Source organism: Crinia signifera, chromosome 3 (assembly GCF_055691185.1).
Source record: "Crinia signifera chromosome 3, ASM5569118v1, whole genome shotgun sequence".
NCBI lineage: Eukaryota > Metazoa > Chordata > Amphibia > Anura > Myobatrachidae > Crinia > Crinia signifera.
This window is the reverse complement of record NC_139219.1, coordinates 11,475,461-11,494,891: the sequence shown is the minus strand read 5'-3', so window position 1 is coordinate 11,494,891 and position 19,431 is coordinate 11,475,461. Positions and strand designations below refer to the sequence as shown.

Here is a 19,431-nt window from a genome sequence, read left to right as displayed (position 1 = left end):
CTATCGTTACAGTACCTGCTCATTGTCAGGGGGCTGCTGCTGTCACAGTACCTGCTCATTGTCAGGGGGCTGCTGTTGTCACAGTACCTGCTCATTGTCAGGGGGCTGCTGCTGTCACAGTACCTGCTCCTTGTCAGGATGCTGCTGCTGTCACATTACCTGCTCATTGTCAGGGGGCTGCTGCTGTCACAGTACCTGCTCATTGTCAGGGGGCTGCTGCTGTCACAGTACCTGCTCATTGTCAGGGGGCTGCTTCTGTCACAGTACCTGCTCATTGTCAGGGGGCTGCTGTTGTCACAGTACCTGCTCATTGTCAGGGGGCTGCTGCTGTCATAGTACCAGCTCATTGTCAGTGGCTGCTGCTGTCACAGTACCTACTCATTGTCAGTGGCTGCTGCTGTCACAGTACCTGCTCATTGTCAGGGGGCTGCTGCTGTCACAGTACCTGCTCATTGTCAGGGGGCTGCTGTTGTCACAGTACCTGCTCATTGTCAGGGGGCTGCTGCTGTCATAGTACCTGCTCATTGTCAGTGGCTGCTGCTGTCACAGTACCTGCTCATTGTCAGGGGGCTGCTGCTGTCATAGTACCAGCTCATTGTCAGGGGGCTGCTGCTGTCACAGTACCTGCTCATTGTCAGTGGCTGCTGCTGTCACAGTACCTGCTCATTGTCAGTGGCTGCTGCTGTCACAATACCTGCTCATTGTCAGTGGCTGCTGCTGTCACAGTACCTGCTCATTGTCAGTGGCTGCTGCTGTCACAGTACCTACTCATTGTCAGTGGCTGCTGCTGTCACAGTACCTGCTCATTGTCAGTGGCTGCTGCTGTCACAGTACCTGCTCATTGTCAGGGGGCTGCTGCTGTCACAGTACCTGCTCATTGTCAGTGGCTGCTGCTGTCACAGTACCTGCTCATTGTCAGTGGCTGCTGCTGTCACAGTACCTGCTCATTGTCAGTGGCTGCTGCTTGTGCCTCCTTATCCTCAGGGGGCTGCTTTTTGTACCTGCTTATTGTCAGGGTGCTGCTGCCACAGTACCTGCTAGTTGTAAGGAGGGTGCTGCTATCACAGTACCTGATATTTGTAAGCGGTGCTGCTGTCACAGTACCTTATCATTGTTCAGGGAACTCTTGTTGCAGCAACTGCTGTGTACGATCTTACTCCCAGCACTTCAGAGCCTGACGCTTTTAAATGGCCCTCCCAAAATGGCCAACATCTCCTCATTCAGCTTTACACTCTGTCTCCTCTGAGGTGGCAGCCATTTCCGGAGGGAAATGGAATACTGTTTGCAACACTAGCCATGGCTACAAGTGCCCTGTGCCCTAGAAACTAACCTGTTACTAATACATTCCCCAATATAATAGCCTGAACATAAGCAAATTATAACATTAACTTACAGAATTATAGAAGCTAGTATAACTTATTGGGTAGTTATGTTACAATGTTTCTTTCAAACATCAATATATCAATTGTTGATTCACAATATCATGCTATAGTATTCCTAAAACAATTGAAAGTATTTGCTACTGTTTGATATATGTTATGGATGTGCTAGCACCCACGATGAGCATTGTATTGGAGACTCAGAAGTGTGAACTATTTTATCATAAAATCTTATTTCAAATTTCAATAAGAATGTTGTTGATAATAAGCAATACCACAAAAACAAACACAATATTACGTAGCTCTTTAATTTACTCCTTAGGGCTGTGAATCAAACATTTTTGAATCATGACACCCTACAGTATCAAAATTGTTTTCACTGCTCCGGTAGGCCAAAAGTTCCTTAGAAAGTAATGTAGAAAAAAATAATAAATTAACTAATTGTGTTAATATGTCATACCTACAGTAGGTTTAATTATTTGGTGAGGAACAATGTTTTCTTCTGTTTATCCACATAGTTTATGATTGGCAGCCACCAGTACGGATTGTGTCATTACATTGCATTACATTACATTGCATTAACATACTTCATATGTTATAAAATAGTGGCATTTCTTAGATACCATAGCAAGTTCAATTTAGCAATTTAGCAAGACTTGTATAAGCCTCTCATTAAACATTTCCGGTACTTGTTTCCTAGCACGGCGCCCACTACAGCATTTGCGCAGTGGGCTATTCTGCGTAGTAAAATCGCATTGCATGCCATTATTGTATGGCATGCGATGCGATGCAATTTTCCTATGTAATGTATTCACTGCTCTGTCAGTGAATACATTACAAAAATCGGGTACGGTAAAAAATCGCATCGTATTGCATGTCATTATTGTACGGCATGCAATGCGATCAGATATCGGATCCGATTTTGCATCTAATAATGGCATTTAATGTAGTATACATTAAATGACATATAATGTCATTTATTTAAACACCCCCCCCCCACACCTCAACTATCCACGTCATCCCGAAGCATGGCGAGCGCAGAGGAACTCGTCCGCCCGACCTTTTCATACCCCCACTCTCCACGTAGGCGTGGAGTTGATGTTATACAGTGTGGCGAGCGCAGGACGCAGAATACATGTAAAATAATCCGCTGGGGTGGGGGGGGTGCCTAAAACCTATTTTTAGGACATACAATCATATCATTGTATAGCTTATGTCATGGCATTGCACACCTTATAAAATTGCATGCAATGTGATATAGTGGGGAAAAAAGACCATTGAAAAAATTACATTAAAAAATCGGATCGCATGCCGCTATAATGGCCCATGCGATGCGATGCTATTTCCCTATGGTGCCGTACGTAGAAAATCTGGGCGCCGGTCTAGGAAACAAGTACCACATTTCCATATACATGTCCGGTACTTTCTATTACTTAGAAGTCTAATCTTCTCAATGTGGGTGGCTTATTGGCACAATATATCTATGAGGGGGCTTAGAAATTGCGCTAGATATTTTCATGGTCACAGTGATGCTGTAGTCTAGCTGAATTTAAAAAAAAATGTATAATTACCCCATAATAACTTTCAACAGTTATTATGGGGTACATTTAATAAGATGGGAGATCCATCTAAAGGTGCCCATACACGTTACAATTATCGTATACAATATGTATACAATATCGCATCTCAGCGCATCTCGGTTTTGCGATGAGATGAGATCTAGTACAAAAGTATGTGCAGCACATACTTTTTGTACTAGATCTCATCTCATCGCAAAACTGTGATGCAATGAGATGCGATATTGTATACAAGTATGGGCACCTTTATTAAATTTACCCCTATGAGAAAACAGTACATGCAAACACACTGTAAATATATTTTCCAAAAGAAGGGGTTTAAAGGATGCATTGACCTGTCCAATAAAGCATAATGTAATTTCTAATTTCTCTGTATACAGTACGTTTTTGTTTACCACTTAACAAGCTTTATAAAAAATAAACACAAAAAAGTGTATTAAGAAACATTTTATTAACAAAACAATAAATTCCACTTGCTTAGCATTTCCAGTAATGGATAAATTGGCCTTGCAACAAAATAAATTCATTTTCAATATCTATCACACAAACACAATAAACTGGCTTTGGGCCTCTTGTTTTGTTTGGGAATAAATCATTTCACACTTTTTGATTTTTTGTTGTAAAGGCAACACATTACAGAATTGGAAATAAGCTACCTCATCCAGATTACTTACAGCAAATATATATGGGTAAATAAACCCAATTGCAATCCTTAATTTGGACCTACACTTTCATTTGCAAATAGGTCCCGAAACACTTGTAGTAAAACGCGTTTGGTCATCCTCAATTTATGAAAGGATTTACATGATACAATGTTGACATGTTCTTACAAAATACATACAAACATATTGTGGTTACATATGTAAATTAAACATGAAGCATTAATATAAAAATGAATACAAGTTAAAAAAAAAATACGGTAACTGAAATAGTAACTTATAGTTAATGTATAAATGATTAAATGGTTAAAAGGTGTTGGCAAATTAGATGTGTACACAGTAGATACCAAAACGGATATTGTCGTTACTAAAAATAACATACTTCATATTTTATAAAATAGTGGTATTTCTTAAATACCATAGCAAGTTCAATTGATCAATTTGGCAAGACTTGTTTGGGGTATATATTATTTACTGTACATTCTTTCCAGACCTACAATCATGTACAGACATTTCACGCCTTCTGTGCAATACAGCATAAAGTACCTTTCTTTCCCTGAGTACAGCTGACTTTCAGTGATGTCCAATCAGGATTCTTAAGATTCTAGCAGGAAAATTTGAATTGATAAACTTTATTCTTTTAATACAAGCTGTTTAAACAATGTATTCAAAATGTCCCCTAAAAAATACCCTTCATAAGTATTCATAACTATTCAATTTATTGGGCAGCCGTAACTTATAATATTTTTGTCAACTGCATGGCATTTTGAAAACTTTTGAGAACATGCCTAGAATTTAAGCACTATTTATCATCAGTAACCTAGTGCATAAAACAAAGTGTCTTGCTTTGTTGCCCCTGCTGTTTAAATTAATTTTAAATTCCTTCTTCCTGTCTATAATGTCTGAACATCTATATTCCTCCCGGGAGGCTTTCAAGTGAAAAGACGGAGTACTCTTGAAGAACCCACTTTTAGGTTAATATATTCTCTTTGCATTTCTTTAATAGTGATCTGTGACTCTAAACTCTTATGCAGCAAGCTTAATTAAACAAGAGCCAATTTTTTTTTTATTAAATAGAAAATTATTTTATAAGGTTGGAAAAAAAGAAAATTTATTAAAACAATCTGCACTGTACACTTTTCACAATTCCATTTAATTGGAATATCCAAATCTAAACATTTTACTTATGTTATATATTCTTCCTGGAAAAAAAAATATTAGTATTTGCAGTAATTAAATCTGCAATAAATTAAATTTCCCATTTTTTTAATATTTTAAAATACCTACTAGTTCCAATCCTGTTTCTTGCATGTATCTTGGTAATTAAAAGTCGTGCATATTCCATTCAATACTTTCTTTTAATAAATGTCAAGGTCTGTTATTGGTGTAATCATTGGTTTATCTCTTCAAAAGAATAAAAAGGTGTGTGATCATTTATGCAACGGTGTTAAAAAGTAAAATACCCCTAGAGTTAATTAGCTACCATTATAAATTACAAAAGTCCTCTGTCAGTGACTTGAATGAGTTAATTTATTTAGACTGTATTTTGATACCTTTACACCACATGGCCTAACATACTGTATGTTAGCTGCAGCGGAATGTTGGCTATTGTGCTGTATTATATTTAAAAAAGTTTTATTTACATTCATACACATCCCCAGCGGCATACTCACAAGAATTAAAAATAAAAAATAATAATTTTGGATAATGGCAGCAATTAACTGAAACACGTCTGTTGTGTCAGACATCAGAAAACTTTCTATACCTAGCAACACTTAGAACATTTAGTTTACCAAAAATGGCTGAAGAGCAGATATATTTTGCATTGTCTATACAACAGGCTATAAAACGTCACTTGTCACAGTCCAGAAAGCACATATAGATGTGTTTTATATAAACATATGTAGTAACATATTAAGCGTGCATGAAAATTTTTCAATGATTGCATCTATCCCTCATATTTTATTTTTGAAAAAGGGCCTTATATTCCATACTTCTGAAATTAAGGCCTCCATAACATATTCTTCACAACCAGAAAGGGGCTTTGTGAAAGTTTTTTTTTTTTCTCATAAGTCTTCAGAAAAGCCAGCACTTTGTAGCAAGTGTGTCACAATCATTGCTCCTTTGCACAATGCCGCAAACTACCGACGTTTGCAAGTTCGGACAAGTCTTTGCTGGCGATAGAACGTACTTTTGGAGAAAGCGCTAGCACTTTGGCTCTATCCAGAATCATAGGTAGCTTTTTTTTTGTTTTAATTGTGCCTCAATGTTGGAAATTACTCTGTGCTTTAGGAATGTTTTGTGCAATCAGCGTCTTTCCAAAAACATTCCAGCCATTTCAAACGGACAATCAGAGTATATGAAAACACTGCGAATAGTTGGGAATCTTGTTTGGCTCCTTTTTTTCTGGGAAACAAAACCATAATATGCTTGTTTTATATATAGATTTTTTTTCTTTGTTTTTGTAATTTTTTTTTGAAAAAACAGTCTTTCCTTTCCGACCGCATTCCCTGTCTTCTTTTTTTTTATTTTTTCAATGTGCTTCTTAAAAAGTAAAAGTAAATAAGTTTGTTAATTTTATGTCTCAAATAAATTGAAGACTATTTCTATACACGTGTTTGTTACGTGGCTGGAATCAGACGTAATATTCTTTGTCCTTGTTTTTCTTGTTTTTGTTAGAACTTTTAGCACTGCTGGGTTGTTTTTCTTTGATTACAGCCCCGTTGGACTGCGCTGAGTTACTGATGTAGTTTCGGCTCTCATCAACATGATAGGAGCCTTCATCCCTGTTTCGGTACTTGTACATGGCATAAAGGAGGATGAGGATGCACAAGGCAGCTGCAGCGACAATCCCGACCACCATACCGGTTGTACTGCTGGATTCTCGGATGACCTCTGCTGAGCCAGGAATCTCTCTACCACCTGCCCTTGTTGGGTTTGCTAAAGAAAAGAAGAAAATTAAAATTGGTTATTACTGAATATTGGTATAAGCAGCGGTTTTAACATTTAAGTAGAGAAGAGACTGTGAGTATGCTACACCGGTAGCAAATGAGCAAATAACATCTACCTGAGCTGACAAGAGTAGCAATTGCTACAAACACAGAACACCAACCCTATCATACAGAAGTTCCATGTTTGCTAATTGTTACAGAGCAGTGTAGTATTTAACCAAAAAAGCAGTGATTCTATGAGTAAAGATCAAAAAGCTTATCAATTAGTCCAGGGGTGGCCAAACATGTCCTCAAGATCTACCAACGGTGCATGTTTTCCAGGCAACCTGTGGATCTATAGTAGGAATGAATGCAGCAAGTTTTAAAATGTGACAGTTAGTAATGACTACAGCTGTGCACCAGCTAGGCAACCTGGAAAACGTGGACCATTGGTAGATCTTGAGGACCGGTTTGGCCACCACTGAACTAGACACTTTGGTCAACAAATGATATCCAATATCTGGGCAAGCTAATTGTAAGTGATTACAATTTTACAGACCTAGCTTTACTACGGTACAAATGCCAAGTTTTCCTTTTATGACAGTTAAAAAAGTGACAGCAATGTGGAACAAGCGTCATGTTATCAAGATATAGCTGAAAAATTATTAATTCAAGTCAGTGATTCTCAAGTGAAAATGCTAAGGGTCCCCCTACAGGTCACGCTTTGAGGCTTCTTTAATCATGTACAGAAGGGCAAATCTGTTTTGCTGTTCCAGTTAATATCCCATCAGCTTCCACATGCGGAAATCCTCAAAACATGGCCTGTTTGAGGTTCTTGGAGGCCAGAGTTAGAATCCACTGATCTAGGTTAATGTCAAAAACCATGCAAAGTTTGGAGGATACACAAGCCAACAATGCACTAGTGCTACCATGCTATTGATATAGTTTATTGTCAGGCTCTCAGTTCTGCCGTAAGTTATGATGAGTCTGCATGTTTGCCAAAAAAAAAACAAAAAACAATGAATTAGGTGTGTTTAAAGACATATTATAAACTGGTACATGGCTATCCAATTATCCCCATTAAGTAGCACTTTTAAGGGATTGTGCTTCATGTGCCTCAGGCACCCAAAGCATTATCTGGGATAAGCAGCTGCTGGAGACTCATTGTTCCACAAAAATGCATGGTTTGGGGATCGTATCCCAGATCCCGTATGTTATTCTCTAAAAATTAGCCATTTACCGCATAAAAAAATGTTCTATCATTGGATAGCATAACACTATCTTCAGATTATTTTAGCCTATTTACCCAAGCAGTAAATTATCAGCAGCAATTGCATATCAGTCTATTGGGGGTATTCAATCTGGAATTTCCACAGTCGGAGCATCCCGACAGTTGGAATCCCAGCCCTTTTTTCGTCTCTTTCGACAATAATGTGACAGCCGGAATTCAATGTTCTGGCTGTCAAGTGTCAGAAAGTCTGTGGGATGGCAAAAAAGCACAGTTTTGTTGAAAAACAGGCGCAGATTCAAAAATTCACGCCCATTTATCACAATTGACTGGGATGGCCGGAATTGAATACCTTGACTGCTGATATTTTCATTTTCGGAAATATCGGCAGATATTGAATATGCCCCTGTATCTCTTTGAACTCTCCTCTAGGCTCTGTGATCATGTTTATTTAATCTTTATTTCCGTAATTTTCAATTAGGCTTTTATTGGCAAATTTTCGTATTGCTTTAACCTGGATATGTATAATATCATCCATGGAAATTACAAACAGTTAGAAACTTTCCTTGTCATTACCAATCAGTAACTTCTAAACAATGGAACTCACAGACTTGTTTAATTCAGTAAAATAACAAAAGTACACAAAAAATGTCCCACCGCCAAAAGATGTAATTCTCTGTGCCTCCCTAGAATGTTCTTCTATTAGTTTAAACGCTGATGGGTAAAGAATAAAAATCATATCTCTATATGTGTGTGTGTGTGTGTTTACTGGTTCTTTAAACGTTATTGCTAAACACCAGACTGAACACGCAACCCTATGGCAGCAGCTGTCAATTACTGTAGCTTTTCGCTCAGTGTGATTGGAAAAAAGAAAGTTTCTATTAACAATGTAGCTTTAAAAGTGGAACAAGGCAATGTATTTAAATGGTAGTTAAATCAATGTTCCACCTGCTGGAATGCCTCTCACATGGAGCCCATTTCTACAATTATCTCACTTACCTATTCAGTCTGCCTGTGGAAAGCGGCTGGTGATTGATGCTGCCTACTGCCTTTTCTAAAGGACTTTGAACTGGTCTGAATAATGATGTAAACTTGTTTTGCTTTTAAAAAAGAATTAAAGATCCAGTGATAAAGCTCCATAAACCTCCTGTTCCCTGCTAGGATGCCGCATAAAAATACAATGTGTACAATAAGATATTCACAGAGATATGCTAATGTGGGACCAATGCTTCAGGGACAACTATGGAAACATTTGTGTCTATCTATAACTGATGATATTATACACATCTATCTATCTATCTATCTATCTATCTATCTATCTATCTATCTATCTATGTCACATATATCCATTTCTTTCTATCTATCTAATATCTAACTAGTGTATCTATCTAATATCAAAATAAGTATGCCTTTTACTATTTAGATATCTATTTATTAACTATCTTATATATATATATATATATATATATATATATATATATACAGTATACAACTCCAAATCAGCTGGTACTCTGCACAGAGTGTACAACAGGCTCCGGTGCCCAAGGCATAACCATACACACTCCAACAAATGGCACTCGGGAAGCAAAGATAGTGAAAAACACGCTGAATTGTATTCACATAGGTCAAGCTTTCGGGTTGTTACCCGCTTCGTCAGGACACAATTCCTACAGCTGTAGAAATTGTGTCCTGACGAATTGTGTCCTGACGAAGGGGGTAACACCCCGAAAGCTTGACCTATGTGAATACAATTCAGCGTGTTTTTCACTATCTTTGCTTCCCGAGTGCCATTTGTTGGAGTGTGTATATATATATATATATATGTATAATATTAATAAATAAGAAAATTTTGTGATTATGAAGTAACGTGAGTGCCACTTTTTGGAATATATATATACCCTGAGGACGAGCTTAAGGCTCGAAACGCTGGTGTCGGTTATCACCCTACATGCATAAAGCATTAAAAAATCTACAGAGTCTCCAAGTGATGCCTTTGACGGACCAAACAAGTCCTAGGAGGGCACCGGAGCAAGTTGCTTGAATTGTAACCAGTGGAGTGCCGGATTTATTTATTTACATATATATATATATATATATATATATATATATGTCTGTCTATCTTATTTATTTACAGTTTCTTATATAGTGCAGCATATTCCATTGCGCTTTACAATTGGAAACAACAGTGAATGAACAAACTTGGTAGAAACAAACCGACACAGACGTAGGAGGGCCCTGCTCGCAAGCTTACAAACTATCTATCTTATATCTTTCTATCTGTTTCTATGCATTTGTTTATCTATCTATTAATCTTCATTGTTTCATGTCCCCAATTAGACCACTCAAACTAATATTGTCTATAGCAGGGGTGGTCAATAAGCGGCACTCCAGCTGTTGATGAACTACACATCCCAGCATGCCTCGCCTAAGTTTTGCTATTTGGCCATGCTGAAACTGATGCAAAGCATGCTGGGATTTGTAGTTCATCAACAGCTGGAGTGCCGCCTATTGCCCACCCCTGGTCTATAGTATGAGTGTTATTTTTCTTCCACAGTACATCTTTACCCAGGTTTCCTTTGTTTGACTGTAGTCTACTCTACCCTCCTATGCACAACCTTGGCGTGCATAATTAATGAATACAATGAGCCTTTAGCCTCTGTATTGTCCCAGGCATTACAAAATCTGTCTGGTTAGAGAATGTGTCTCCATTTCAGATGAAATAAATGTGTCCATTTCTATATTCACTTTTCATTAATATTAAAGAAAGAACATTGCAAATTCAGTCTCCTGCTGAGCCTGCGAATTGAAATTAACGTAACAACATTATTTTAAATGAAGGCTTCATTTTTCTTGGTTTGTGCATCCTGAGGACTAAAAATAAGATTTAAACAGAACACTACTCTGATTACTTTTAAGAACATAAGTATTAATGGGGCACATGTATTAAGCCTTAACAAGAGATAAATGCAAGGGTGATAAGGAGAGATAAACGCCCAGACAATCAGCTCCTTACTGACTTTTTTCAAACACAGCCTGTAACATGGCAGTTGGCAGGTGATTGGCTGGACGTTTATCTCTCTTTATCACCCTTGTATTTATCTCTTGTTAAAGCTTAATACATCTGCCCCAATGTTCCTTCCATTGGTGGAGACCCCACTGCAGTATCTAGCATTATTTAAGGTAACGTTAAGATCCATATATTCTCTGGATGACTTTGGTATTGTGTTGTATTTATTTGAAAAACTAAAGAACATGTGACTTGTAAACTTGCATAACCAATACACTGAGGTTGGTCACCTCTATGTGGGTTAGTTACTTCTCAGTTTGTCTTATCGCTGTTTCCTGTTGTAAAGCGCAACGGAATTGGCTGCACTATATAAGACACTGTCAATAAAGAAATAACCTAGACAGCATTTTGTTTATAGATTACCCCACATTTCTGAGGCTATGACCGAGTGATAGGCAACAGAGCCAGGGAAAGTTTGTCCCCACACTTAAGAAGTCAACTTTGATGAGAGCCTACCGTACCATTTTGATTAATAACTCCTCTAAATGTAAGATGCATGGAGATTGGAATTGATCTAAGGGAATACTATTGGGATTGGGAACTATAATAGGGATTATTAACTACTGTAGGTAGCTAGTAGTGAACATTTGGAATTGTCTAGGTGACTTCTAGTAAGGATTGGGGATTATATCAAAGGGAAGCTATTAGGTACTGAGAACAATATCTAGAAGGTATTTGTAACTTGTCTAGGTAATTATTAGTTAGAATTAGAAGCAATCACAGGTGGAGTATCCCTTATCCAAATATCTGTTATCTAAAATATTCCATAAACCATACATTCCAGAAAGTGAAAAAAAAATATGTTTTTGCTAAAAGCACTACTAGGGACATCTGTAACAGCACTACTGAGGGCATGACATGTAACTGGCACTACTGGGGACATGATATGTAACTGGCACTACTGAGGACATGATTTGTAACTGGCACTACTGTGGACAAGATATGTAACTGGCACTACTGTGGACATGATATGTAACTGGCACTACTGTGGACATGACATGTAACTGGCACTACTGGGACATGATATGTAACTGGCACTACTGAGGACATGATATGTAACTGGCACTACTGAGGACATGATATGTAACTGGCACTACTGGGGACATCTGTACCAGCACTACTTAGGACATGATATGTAACTGGCACTACTGAGGACATTATATGTAGCTGGCACTAAATAATTGCAAGAAAATGATTGTTTGGCATTCAAAGTCAGTAACTGAGATAGTACACAAACATTGTTTCATGCACACAAAAAAATAATTGTGTGTATTTCATGTGTTTGATGTGTTTGTACTACATAAATGCAAGATACATCAAAATACATCAATTAAATATAAAAATATTCTGAAATATGGGATAATCCATTATCCAAAATTCTTCTGGTCCCAGGCATTTTGGATAAGGGAGACTTAAACTATACTATGTAGGGGTTTGGTAACTATACTAATGGAAAATACCAGTTACTGTGAAAAACAGTTAGAAATTTACACTGCAATGTGGCACAATATGTACTGGATGGCACTGTAATATAACACAATGTGAACTGGAAACACTATAGTCTGCATTATATAAATAGGGGGTACTGCGATGACGCATAATAGGAACTGGAGGTCATTGTAATGTTGCATATTGTAATATAAATGGGGGGAACTGTGTTCATGTGTGGCATATAATAGACTGGATCCAGGGCAATGTGGCATAATATGAACTAGATGCACTGCAATATGCCATTAGGAACCGAGGACACTTCAATGTGATATAATATGTACTGGGGTTGAAAATGATATATTCTGTACTGGGGACATTGAATGACACAATGTTATTTAAGGACACTTTGTGGTAGTGGCAGCACTACATTGTGTTATATTGTGAAGTAGGGCACTACCATGGGGCATACAATGAGCCAAGGTGCTAATATGGGACATTAAATAAAGTAGGGTGTTAATATGGAGTATTACATTAACCAAGATCCTTACTGGGCAGTACGGAGGGTGTAATGGTTACACTACTATTCTCGGAGACTTGCACATTTACAGTAGCCTCTGAAACCAAGTCGTAGTTTACTGTGGTGCCAGAGAGGAGTAGGCCCACACAGAACCTGCACATGAGCCTTCTCCTCTGTTACACCACCCCTGCAGTGACTATAATCTAACTTGTCATGTATTCGAAATAGAACTAAGATATTATTACGGAGCTTTTATCTATTTATGCAGTTTCTCACTCAAGGTTCCATTTTATACAAATATATCTGTAAAAGAAGTAAAGTGTAACAATGCAGGAACCTTTGCCTCTAAACAATTGATTCGATTACATATGTTAAAACAGAGTGCGTCAATGGGCACAAAATAATTGAAGACTTCATATAAATACACTGTATTGTCCTCTCTGAGTGACAAGGCCTTGGCTATCTTTAAGCTCAGTGAAAATTCCTTTTTAAATCAATGCCGAGTCTTATTCAATAGCTGACATTCTTTGTGTAAGACCTGTAGCTGTGTCTCTGTAGATAAAAATTCTATCATTTTACGGATCAAAGTTTTCAGTTTCTCATGGTTTAAGTGAATTACATTTTTTTAATCTTCTGTTTTATTATTGTTTGCCTATATTTTAAATGAAGCATAACGAAGTGTCACTTTGGGCTTATCTTGGTCTAATGTCAAAGTTGTGTTTAAGCTTATATTTCATATTATCTTCTTTCTTATCTTTATCATCGTAGATTTCAGAAAACAGCACAGAACCTATGGTAGGGGAGCTTTGTACAATGTATTTTTTTATATTGCATTAAAGATATTCTTATATACAGTTATATATTTATATAGTTTATTCACTCTGTTATGCATTCACGTTCTTCATGCGATTCGGGGGAATCTATGGATATATCATTTTTGGTCATCCAATGCGAATATGGTTTTTATTTTGTCAAAAGGGTTAAATAGCCCCTTCATATTGCTGGTTTATTAATAAATATTTCCTGAAGATATCCTAGGTCACGGTGGATTCATTTTACTCTACATTTTCTTGAAAACAGTGTGCTAATAAATGACACATAAAGTAATTAACCCTTTAAGTGTCAAGTGGATTTGGCATAATAGGTGTGAAAATTGCCAAGAAAAAATGTTCAACATAAAATATGTTCAATGTAATGTTTACCTTGTACAGGAAATATAATCTTTTTTTACCCCCTCCCAAAAAAACAAATGTGCTTTATGCTGGCATTTTTTGTGGATATTTTGCAAATCTCCCACAGAGATGTTGGCATCTCAAAGGGTTAAATTGGCCCCATAGTGACAGTCATATTGTTAGGTGAACCAACATTTATGAAAATCTAGCCTATTCATTAACTCAGGAACCAGTTTCCTTATTGAGGCATGAGTCTTGAAGCACCTTATTCATATAAGCAGATCCTGGTGAAGCGCAAAGATGCATTTTTATGACTTGGCCAATAAGATGGCTGCTTTCATTATGCGCAGGCAAGTTGTACCCCTTAGCGCCAATAAAGGGCATTGGGGGTACAACTGAAAGGTTTACTTTAATATAATGTTAACATATATGTATAGATCAATGGTGTAAGTCTAAGGGCTTCTCAAGAAAAACTCTGTGTGGAGTCTCCTTCTGGGCCGCCTCCTCTCTAGCCTCCTCTCTAGCAAATAGCGAAGGGAGAGTCTGAGTATTAAGGTTATTAAGAGACCTTTATTCTATACAAGTGCCCATGTGCAGGTCTTTGGAAAAATGGCAATGTGGCCATTTTCTTGGTGACTTTTCTACTGTGCATTTGCGAAACTCCAGGTACAGTGTTACAGATGCTGAGGCGAGACTCCAGAGGAGTAAGTATTCATTGAATGATTGCAGGGGGGAAGGTGGTCTGTACATCTTGGACTCAGGTGCCTGTACATATACACCATTTACACCTTGATCCCATTGTAGATAACGCCAGTGCATAAGTCCCATAGGCAGTGGAAGCATTTGCCTCTAGGCTCCCGGTTAGGCAGTGTGCAGTCATTTACACAGTCTGAATGGTTTATTGCGCCTCTGTTTATCCCCACTTCCTCCCATACTTTAATCTAGGCTCCAGCATTGCCCTCACCACAAACCACCAATAAGAGGGTGGTGGAAGTCGCTGAAGACCATGCCACTAGGTGGTGGTGGTGATGGAGTTCCACCAATATCCTCTCTTCTGTGGGTTTTATGCCATGTATATTTATTCTTCATTCTTATATATACATTGAAGACTTGCTAACCACGTATCAGTGGGACAAACCAACTCTTTTGCTAGTGGGTTACTCTATGTGCGACTTACATTTTGTTATTCCTATAGTACGTCAATATTTGCATTTGTTCTCGAATATCTGCATGGCATAGTTACTGCACGCATTGTATACTTTTATATCTTGAAGGCAGCTTACCTTTATTTAAAACCTGCTCTTCCTTAGCATGCTGTGAAGTTTATTTGGCAGGAACAATATCATTCCACTATTATCATTATGCCGCAATCATGATCACACGGATGGCTTAGTGGCTATTATCAGGCAATAATCACCAGGATGCTATTTTAGTAGTCAGCGCTAGACTTGCAGATTTAATCCATGCATATAGGACAAGGCTTGAAATGGTATTGAGCAAGATGTCAGGCAGAACACATTAAACCCAACCAGCATATATTAGTTTTGTTATTGATTTTCTAAAATGACCCAAGAATCTGTGTGCTAACTCCATCTAGCAATGTTATTGCACTCGGCGGAACGTTAAAGCTTGTGAAATGCCGTAATAGCCCCGGACTGTTAGAGAATGGGATGGAAACGGAGGCTGATCTAAAGCCATTCACTCTAGCATGATGAAATATACAATGTGAAAGGGGAGATGGCTTTTTCAAAATCAAACAAGAACATGGCTCATTGAACGAGTGTATGAAAGCCGTTACATTATTTATATATTTCATTAAATGAAGCTATAGCGGCCGTTGACGTCTTCTTTTCACTCTACGAACATGCAACTGAATCTTCCGTCTTCTCGGGACTGTTGTCGGTGTATATATTCAATGGTTTCTCTTGACCACAAGTTGACTGACACATGGGTCCTGATTCAGTTGGGTGCGCTAGGCAGCGTACATTCTCTGGCTAGCGAGCCATGAATGCAGCCTGCTGCCCACCCAAATGTCCCCCCCCCCCCTCTGCCCAATCCCCTCGTATCATGTGAGGGGATGTGGATATGAATACGTCCCCTCGCATGCAATCCAAATGAGAGAAAAATCATACAATGGTCGCTGATCATCAAATGATTTCTCTCCCATTCGGTAATAAAAATCAGTCTATACAGACTTTTATTCCCGTCGCTGTTCGATGAAGATGGGGCGGGCGCAGGTGTCATTTGATGTCAACCGCCCGCCGCAAGTAGCCATCACCACACCCAGGAGGGTTTATGTAAGGCATTGCACTGTAATCAGGATATGAATCCCAACCTGCCAGGTAGGTCACCAGAAGACCATGCTAATCATGTCAACATTTCTCAGTGTCAACGTGCTGAACAAAATATCCAACATATGAAGATCTATATACTAAATTACCTGATTTGCGAGTTTTATTTCCCACTTGTCTCCCAAAAAGGGCCTGCACTTGTCCTTTTAATTTCAGTAAACATATTGGGCCTAATTTTGCATGAATTGCTAGTTAGAGAATAAGCGGTTGTCTGCTATCAAAAAATTGCTGCCCAAACAGAAAAAAAACAAAACGCCCATTGCAAAATTGCCATCACAAATACCAACGCAATCGCAGGTCTACTTGTAAAAATTGAAACATCTAGGGCTTCCACTAATCTGATGAAAAACCAGGCTGGAAGTGATCCCCGCTGATGCCAGACCCACACAAAAAATGTCTTGACAAGCCTGTGTTTTCACACCCAGAAAATGCCATGTTTCCGCACCTAGATGGTGGCTCTGTCTCCGGCATAATTTGGATATCATATAATTTTTAGATGAAATTTGAGAAATTTGTCATAAAAGCTTGTGTGAAAGTTATTATACCAAGTGGGGTAAATTTGCTATGCTGAAAGTTCTACTGAATATTGGCCCTTATTCTGGTTCACTCGCTCGGGCATGAATGTGCACCCTTGCGAGTCAACCAGAACCCACCCTGCAAATGGTGATACGCCCACCCCCTTTTGCACGCCGGGTTCATTCGCCCGGCATGTGAATGGATGTTTTGCATAAACATCCATTCATATGCCAGTGGGAACCTCCCATGGAATAATGGTTAAGGTACACACATATGTAAGGGTAGACCAGACCACTTGTACATATGCCTGTAGAATTCCAGGGAATTGAGCGGACATCTGCCAGCCCCTGCCACATGCGTCACAAATGCATTAGCATGTGTACCGCCAGTGTTGGCATTCATATATGCTAATGGCCCAGGCCGATACCCCGTGCCCCTCTCCACCCTCCTCTCGAAAGGAAGACTTTGCGCCGAGTTCGCACACTCAAAGTGTATACACATGCACAAAACATACGCAAGCATACGCAAAACATCAGTCCCCCATGCAAATTGGCACCTGACCAAATCAACCTGAATAAGGGCCATTGGATGTTGCCCGTAGCAACCAATCAGATTCAGTCTATTATCTTCTCGAAGGTGCTAAATAAATGAGAAATTGAGTCTGAATGGCAATAACCCATATTCAACAGAACTCTCATCTTAATAAGTTCACCCCAATGTCTTTCTGTTGAATTATATTATCATGAAAAATATATCCATGCATCAAACTGAGATTTTCCTAATGTTAAAAATGGATGGTGAACACAAGGTGCTGTCCACCCACAGAAAACGACAAGTCTTTCTTATGCGTAGAACGAAAATGATTGTTGCGGCTCCATTTTTCAGTCGCTGTGATGCTAAATATGAAATATGCCACCACCACAAATGCTTAGCCGTGACCCATCAGCTTGTTCATTTCGTTCTGCATTGCTTATTTATTTTAATATACAGATGTGTGAAATTTTTATTGCACCCCTTGGTACATTACAACATTTGAAAAAGGGCATTAGAACAGTCTGATGTTCGAAGCGATCTAATGCACTCTTAATGCAGTTTTCACCTCTCGGAGCATTAAGCATGTCATTTTACAACACACCAGTGGGAGCAATAAAGCTTGCTCCATCTGTAAAGTAGCACTTTGATATTTCGCTAAATATGCCTTGGCGTTAATCACACATATCATCTTTTTTTTAAGCAATGCAGACTGCATCTGTCATAAAAATTTTTACAAAATCTACATAAAATATGTTGTGTCATGGTGGTACTACAATATACATTAATGTACAGCTCTGTACTACTACTACTGTAAAGTCAAATAAGTTCAAATATTAAACTATGCGGACAGAGCCAGATTAAAAAGGAAACGTGGTGGATGAGACAATGTACCCCATTCCCTCCTCTGTCATGGGGACCACCCCCCCCCCTCCGCTGCAGCACACACTGGAATCACTAGCTCTCCCTCTTGTGCAGCAGCAGAAGGAAGAACCTGGCATTCAGAAAGTGCACAGGATAGCACAGAGCTTTCTGACCAACGAATATATACCAAAGGGGGGGGGGGGGGAGAAGGCTGTAAATGACTGAGGGATCCCAGCCTTTCTCACCGCCCCTCCCCCATACACAGCAAAAGAGAGCGACACACAGAGACTCCTCCTGAGTCCGGTGCCAGTGTGCATGTAGTACAGGGGCTGCTGCTATTCTTGCATGTACTGTATCAAGATAAACATTAGAGTTTATTTTTCCACATGTACGAAGGCATACCCTTTGTTCAAGTGTAATGTACACCATTTGTTTAAATCTGATATATAAAATCTAATATACACTCCAACCCTCTCTCTCTGCGCATGTTACATTTTCCCCACCTATCGCATAGCGTGTACCAGACTTGGGGAGTAGGTGTATCAAATATTGTAGAAAAATACAGTAGATAGGGATTGTAGGAATTGTAGGGATTAAGGGTGTATTTCAGACCTGCTCGCTGTGGGACAAATTCACTTACCAGGTGGAGGTGAGCAATGTTTACCAGCTCGCTAGGTTGTAAACACCTAGAGAAAAGGTCTGAATATCCTGCTAAGTACTGCCCAACCAATCAGCCCCTAACTGTCATTTTACAAGCTGTGATTGAATAATAAGTAATAAGCTGATTGGTGGGTACCTTATCTCTCTTTTTTATCCCTATACAGGCTTTGATACATCTCTGCCTAAGTTGCTTTAAAGTCCACGTGGAGGGACTTTGCGCTGTGTTTTTTTCTTTAATAAACCTAACTTGTACATAAAGTATACCTTCTCAATTTGATTATATCGCTATGTAGTTGGGGCTATTTTTCTTCTCTTTGCTGGCCTTGTATCAGATTGTATGATGCCCATTGTTTGCTTAATACTATATAATTCGACCTTGCACCACCATTAGTGCACTGACATTTATAGTGATGTAGAATCGAGCCATAATCAACTCTACCATTGGCATTGTCTGGCCATTCTGCTGTGCTGTATAAAGTACAGTAATGCTAGGTTGCGCTATGTGCTATGGTCTCTGTTAGTGCTATTTTTCAGCAGGAACCAACAGGA

The 19,431-nt window shown here is 38.8% G+C and overlaps 1 protein-coding gene across 27 annotated transcripts in view; it reads right to left on the bottom strand.

Moving 5' to 3' along the window:
* Nucleotides 1-3,388: 3,388 nt before the first annotated feature.
* NRXN1 (neurexin 1) overlaps nt 3,389-19,431 on the bottom strand; it is a 1,139,759-nt gene continuing 1,123,716 nt past the window's right edge. For all 27 annotated transcript variants that reach the window (XM_083175246.1, XM_083175248.1, XM_083175250.1 and 24 more), the window contains one exon: nt 3,389-6,555. In XM_083175246.1, the coding sequence (XP_083031372.1) occupies nt 6,251-6,555 (305 nt within the window). In that variant the 3' untranslated portion in view covers nt 3,389-6,250. The remainder of the gene's footprint in view (nt 6,556-19,431) is intronic.